Below are 6,607 nucleotides of genomic sequence, written 5' to 3'. Positions count from 1 at the left end.
GGATCAGGAGCTGTCCGTCAAACGCAGGAAGGAGCTGGAGCTCTGCAGGAGGCTGTGCATCTTCAACCGAGACGTTACCGAGGTACCGGTATACATATATATATACTATGTACCTATACAGTATTAGGGACCACTAAGGTCTATAAAGAGACTTCAGATACAGTATTAGGGACCACTAAGGTCTATATAAAGAGACTTCAGATACAGTATTAGGGGACCACTAAGGTCTATATAAGAGACTTCAGATGCAGTATTAGGGACCACTAAGGTCTATATAAAGAGATTCAGATGCAGTATTAGGGACCACTAAGGTCTATATAAAGAGACTTCAGATGCAGTATTAGGGACCACTAAGGTCTATATAAAAGAGACTTCAGATACAGTATTAGGGGACCACTAAGGTCTATATAAAGAGACTTCAGATACAGTATTGGGGGACCACTAAGGTCTATATAAAGAGACTTCAGATACAGTATTAGGGGACCACTAAGGTCTACGTGAACCTGTCTGTGTGTCTTCAGGCCGAGGAGTGGGCGTCTGAGCGGAGGCAGAAGATGGCGGAGGACGGGAAAGCCGACCTCAGCACTCTTCAGGCCAAGATGAAGCTTCTCCAGAAACATCAGGTGTTCGAGGCCGAGATCCTGGCGCACAGAGAGACCATCAGCGCCGTGCTGCAGGTGAGGTCCCATGTCTGCAGCGCTCCATGACATCACCTCGTTGTACCTCCGCCCTGAGTTCAGACTTTCAGGCTTTTTTGTAGCTGGATCTATCAGTTGTTGCGTGTGGATCACGTTGAATCGGCAAAAAACTGTAGAAGTGTGTCTACTCGTTTGACAAAATAACATAATGTAAGAAATTGTCTTCAAAGTTCAGGGTCAGACTGTCTTCTTGTGTCTCCAGGCCGGAGACGAGCTGGTTTCCCTTCGACACCCCAGGTCCAAGGAGGTGAAGAGGAGCGCCGCCGCCCTGCAGCGCCACTGGGAGGAGCTAAAGGAGGCCCTGGCCACCCGGGGGAAAGATCTGGAGGACAACAGAGACTTGCTGGAGTTCCTGCAGAAAGTGGAAGAGGTGGAGGCCTGGATCAGACATAAGGTAAGAGACTGAGGGAGGAGTTATGAGGTAGATGACCGGGGGAGGAGACATGAGGTAGGTGACTGAGGGAGGAGTTGTGAGGTAGAAGACCGGGGGAAGAGACATGAGGTAGGAGACCGGGGGAGGAGACATGAGGTAGGAGACCGGGGGAGGAGACATGAGGTAGGAGACTGGGAGGAGACATAAGGTAGGAGACAGGGGAAGAGACATAATATAGGAGACAGGGGAGGAGACGTTAGGTAGGAGACTGGGAGGAGACGTAAGGTAGGAGACAGGGGAGGAGACACAAGGTAGGAGACAGGGGAGGAGACATAAGGTTGGAGACATAAGGTAATATCCTGACCAGGACGGGACGTGAAAAGGTTTTCTCCAGTTCGTCTGGGAAGCTGCACTTTTGCTTTGGCATTTTTTGTTATGTCTGATCTGCTCCCTGTCTGATCTTCTCCTTGTCTGATCTTCTCCTTGTCTGATCTTCTCCTTGTCTGATCTTCTCCTTGTCTGATCTGCTCCACTGTCTGATCTGCTCTCTGTCTGATTTGCTCCCTGTCAGATTTGCTCCCTGTTGGATCTGCTCCCTGTCAGATCTGCTCCCTGTCTGATCTGCTCCCTGTCTGATGTGCTCCATGTCTGATCTGCTCCCTGTATGTTCTCCGTGTCTGATCTGCTCCCTGTATGTTCTCCCTGTCTGATCTGCTCCCTGTATGTTCTCCGTGTCTGATCTGCTCCCTGTATGTTCTCCGTGTCTGATCTGCTCCCTGTATGTTCTCCGTGTCTGATCTGCTCCCTGTATGTTCTCCCTGTCTGATCTGCTCCCTGTATGTTCTCCGTGTCTGATCTGCTCCCTGTATGTTCTCCGTGTCTGATCTGCTCCCTGTATGTTCTCCGTGTCTGATCTGCTCCCTGTATGTTCTCCCTGTCTGATCTGCTCCCTGTATGTTCTCCCTGTCTGATCTGCTCCCTGTATGTTCTCCGTGTCTGATCTGCTCCCTGTATGTTCTCCCTGTCTGATCTGCTCCCTGTCACAGAGCGTCCTATCGGGAATTACATAACGCAACAAAGTACCGTAGTACTGTGTGCAAAGCGTCAGTCAATTTAAGTCTTTGCTCAATGGTCCCATGAAAAACAGTGAAAACAGGACATTGTCATGAATTTATAACCCCCCCCCCGTGTGGACATTGGTCCCCCTAGTTTACAGCATGTTCCACCATGAGGTGGATGTGTAATGTCTGTCCCCGCCCTGTGTGTAATATCTGTCCCCGTCCTGTGTGTGTTGCAGGAGGTGATGATCAACGTCGGAGACGTCGGGAAGGATTACGAACACGGACTTCAGCTGCTGAAGAAACTCGGAGAGTTCAGGGGAACTGGAGAAGGGGTGAGGGGACATCTTCTTGTGTCTTCTGTCCTCTGGGACAGGAAGATGAATATAGTTGAGTTGAGGACAAAACGAGATATTTGAGGAAATTATCTTGGGCTTTTTGGGAGACTCTGATCCACATTTTATGTGGTAGGATGATTTCTTGGGGTATAAGGGAGCAGGATGCCTACTAGATGCCTGTATAAATATGTACATGTATAAATATGAATATGTAAAAATATGAATATGTATAAATCTGCTTATGAAGACACTGAAGGTGTATTTGATGTTTAGGACGTGACGGTGGACGACGCTCACATCACGGCCATCAACAGCCTGGCGGCGAGACTGGAGACGAGACGGAGCGCCGATGACCTGGTGACGGTTCGCCGGAGGAGACAGCAGCTCAACGACAGGTAGGACAACAATGGCTGCCCCCCCCCCCCCCCCTCCCCCCCGATAGGCTGCCACTGGCCAATGGAAGGAGAGGGCAGGTCTGAGGCCTAGTTAGCATTTCTTTAACTGTCTAAGGTTAGCACATTAGATGCTAACGAGAGACTTCTGTAATGTCAACCCAGTAAAAATGGACCTAATTAACAAAGTTGGTTCACTGCTAGCTTAGCTACAAGTTAGCTTCAAACACAACGAAAATCCGGATTAAATCTGCAGCTTTCATCCCTTTAAGAAAGAAAACCTCTTCTGTGACGTCGGCTGGTTGAATGTTTTCTGGTTCCTCCTCCAGGTGGAGCAGGTTTCACGGAGATCTGCACAGTTACAGGAGGAAGCTGGAGGGGGCGCTGGTGGTCCACGGTCTGATCCGGGAGCTGGAGGAGGTCCGAGACCGGGCCAACGAGAAGGTCAGTCCCCCGACCCCTTAGAGCTGAGACTACAGCGGGATCCAGGTCCTGGGGAGGCTCCGTGGCCTGGCGGTCACACACGTTGGTGTGTGTGTCGGTCTCTTTAAGGGAATAGCAAAGCCGACATGTGTGTAGTTGTGTGTGTGTCTGTGTGTGTTTGTGTGTGTGTGTGTGTGTGCGTGTGTTTGTGTCTTTGCGTGTCTGTCTGTTGGTCTGTGTGTGTGTGTGTGTGTGCATGCATGCGCATGTGTGTGTGTGTGTGTGTGTGTTTGTATGTGTGTGCGGGCTGTGGGACGTCAGGCTACGGCGTCGGGTTAGTGTCTCCACGTAGACATGAAACATGCCTAACATACAGGGGTGTGTGTGTGTGTGTGTGTGTGTGTGTGTGTCTGTCTCTGTGTGTGTGTGTGTGTGTGTGTGTCTGTCTCTGTGTGTCTGTGAGTGACTGTGTGTGTGTGTGTGTGTGTGTCTCTGTCTCCGTGTGTGTGTGTCTCTGTGTGTGTGTGTGTGTGTGTGTGTGTGTGTCTGTCTCTGTGTGTCTGTGAGTGACTGTGTGGTGTGTGTGTGTGTGTCTCTGTCTCCGTGTGTGTGTGTCTCTGTGTGGTGTGTGGTGTGTGGTGTGTGTGTGTCTGTGTCTGTGTGTGTTTTTTTGTGTGTGTGTGTGTGTGTAGATGCTACTGCTGCAGGGTCAGGACTGCGGGTCTGACGTGGACTCCGTGGAGAATCTGATGCGACGCCACGAGGAGACAGAGCGAGAGGCCGGCGTCATCCAGGAGAGGTCAAAGGTCAGTCACAGAGGAGAGGTCAAAGGTCAGATACAGAGGAGAGGTCAAAGGTCAGTCACAGAGGAGAGGTCAAAGGTCAGATACAGAGGAGAGGTCAAAGGTCAGTCACAGAGGAGAGGTCAAAGGTCAGATACAGAGGAGAGGTCAAAGGTCAGTTACAGTAGTAAAAACTAAAAAATTCCGCAGAAATGTTATCAGTAAGCCTCCTACTTGGTGCACATGCAAATATCAATAAAACTTAATAACAAATAATAAGTTATTAACCCTTCAGAGATATAACTTTTAAAAACCTATTTAAGACGTTAGGACGTGTGTGTGTGTCTGTGTGTGTGTGTGTGTGTGTGTGTTTGTGTGTGTGTGTTTGTGTTTGTCTGTGACAGAGGGAGACAGATAGATGTCGACAGACAGACATACAGAGTACGGTTGCCTGGTTACTAAGAACCAATAGGAAGCCTTTCATCTCTGTGATGTCATCTCTTTGATCTGTAATCAGTTGACGACGCACCTGGCACCTGCTGTCACCAGCTACTCAGACACTGAACAAGCTCTCAAACAAATGATCATATCATCAAAGGGAAGCTAGCTATCAATAAAATAAGGTTCTCGTGGGCACCAGAAGGCCTTTGTGAACGTATTGATATAACATTCATGTGGATAAAGTTATGAATGTGAACGTATTGATATAATATTCATGTAGATAAAGTTATAAATGTGGGCGTATCAGCGATGTAAAAAAGGTCTTCGCTCTGCGTTCTGCTCAGAAATGTGGACGATGTTTAACATGGCCGTGGATGGAGGAGGATTGCATATCATGTCGCATACATGATCACAATGGCTGAAACTAGACAAGAATACCTACGTTTTGATGTATAAATTGTCCATGAGAAGTTATAGAGAGAACCAAGATGATTTCTTTAATCCCCCCCCCTCAGTCCTCCACTCTAGCCTCAACATTCACCACATACACACACATCGGAAAATCTGAGCCGGTCTGAAAACGGGACGATACGTAAACTGGGATTTGAGGGAAACCGTGCTTGGTATCTGAACGCCCATTCAGCCCAATAAACACCAAAGTCTTGTCTTCGGTTTAAACTTTTAATCACGTTTCTACGTTAAAGTATGGCGACACAGCCCGGTCCCAAAGAGGGGGGGTTTGGAGCGATGTTGAGTGAGTTCCCGAATATTTCCCATTCAAGTCAATGAGAAATTTTTCACAGTTTTTCACCGATTTTGAGAAAAAAACCGCGCGGCAAATCTCTTAGAAAAGTCATAGCCCACCATTCCCGATCATTACACATGTTTTGATGTATTTTGTGTGCGCGTGTTGGCAACGCTCCGTTACTAGTAGTGGGACAAAAACCTGGCGGAAGAATAATAATACGAATGGGCAATAATAGTCAATCTGAATGAGGGTCAGCTTGGTTATCTTTAAATAATAAAATGTTCAAAAACCCCACTGTCTGTGAAGTACATACGCTGGAATGTAAGTACATTAACTCTAGTACTGTACTGCAGTCCAGATGTTGAGGTACTTGTACTTTACTGACACTTTCTACTTCTACTCTGCTACATTTCAGACACACACACACACACACACACACAAAGAGTCACTCACAGACACACACACACAAAGATCACTCACAGAACACACACACACAAAGAGTCACTCACAGACACACACACACAAAGAGTCACTCACAGACACACACACACACCACACACACCACAGAGTCACAGACACAAACACACACACACCACACACACACACACACACACACACACAGTCACTCACACACACGGACATGCACGCAACGCACACATGCAAAGACACACACACACACACACACACACACACACACACACACAAAGAGTCACTCACAGACACACACACACCACACACACAGAGTCACGGACACACACACACACACACACACACACACACACACACACACAGACACACTCGTTATTGTATTGTATTTATTGATGTGTGTGTGTTAGATAACTGCTGCTGTAGATGACTGTGTTGTGGATTGTGCATCATGTGTACGGTACGACATACTTCCTCTCTGAGACATTCCAGTTGTGTACGTCCTAGCACCATGAGGTTGCCACGGTGACTGTGACTGTGTATGTATGTGTGTGTGTGTGTGTGTGTGTGTGTGTGTGTGTGTGTGTGTTGTGTTGTTGTGTGTGTGTGTGTGTCTGCACCCAGGCCCTGGAGACGGAGGTGTCCCAGCACCTTCAGGCTCGATCGGTGATGCACGACCAGCTGAAGAAGAAACAGAAGGAGGTCCAGAAGGTCCTGAAGACCCTGGACACCCAGGTGGAGCTCAGGTAACGTCCAGACCAGGTAGACCGGGTAAGCCCCGCCCACTCTGCTGGCGGTCTGCAGACCTGCACCTTTAACCCTGGTTTTGTCTCTCAGGTCAAAAACGCACAAAGATTGGACATTTCATCCCTTTTTCTGACTTTTTTTTAGTTTCCACTTCCACCACCTTACTAGTTTTACTACTTTT

At 48.2% G+C, this 6,607-nt stretch overlaps 1 protein-coding gene across 1 annotated transcript; it reads left to right on the top strand.

The window, feature by feature from the left end:
* Positions 1 to 11: 11 nt before the first annotated feature.
* Positions 12 to 6,425, top strand: LOC116679416 (spectrin beta chain, non-erythrocytic 5-like; the record flags this gene model as incomplete). Its single annotated transcript, XM_032509061.1, has 8 exons — positions 12 to 82; positions 522 to 677; positions 901 to 1,092; positions 2,369 to 2,464; positions 2,741 to 2,862; positions 3,189 to 3,303; positions 3,975 to 4,088; positions 6,304 to 6,425. Coding segments are annotated over exons 2-8 (884 nt in total), but the record flags the coding sequence as incomplete, so codon positions are not given.
* Positions 6,426 to 6,607: the final 182 nt, after the last annotated feature.

This window comes from Etheostoma spectabile, unplaced genomic scaffold (genome assembly GCF_008692095.1).
Source record: "Etheostoma spectabile isolate EspeVRDwgs_2016 unplaced genomic scaffold, UIUC_Espe_1.0 scaffold00012284, whole genome shotgun sequence".
Taxonomy (NCBI): Eukaryota; Metazoa; Chordata; class Actinopteri; order Perciformes; family Percidae; genus Etheostoma; species Etheostoma spectabile.
The sequence above is the reverse complement of the archived record's forward strand: the minus strand, read 5'-3'. Positions and strand labels throughout refer to the sequence as shown.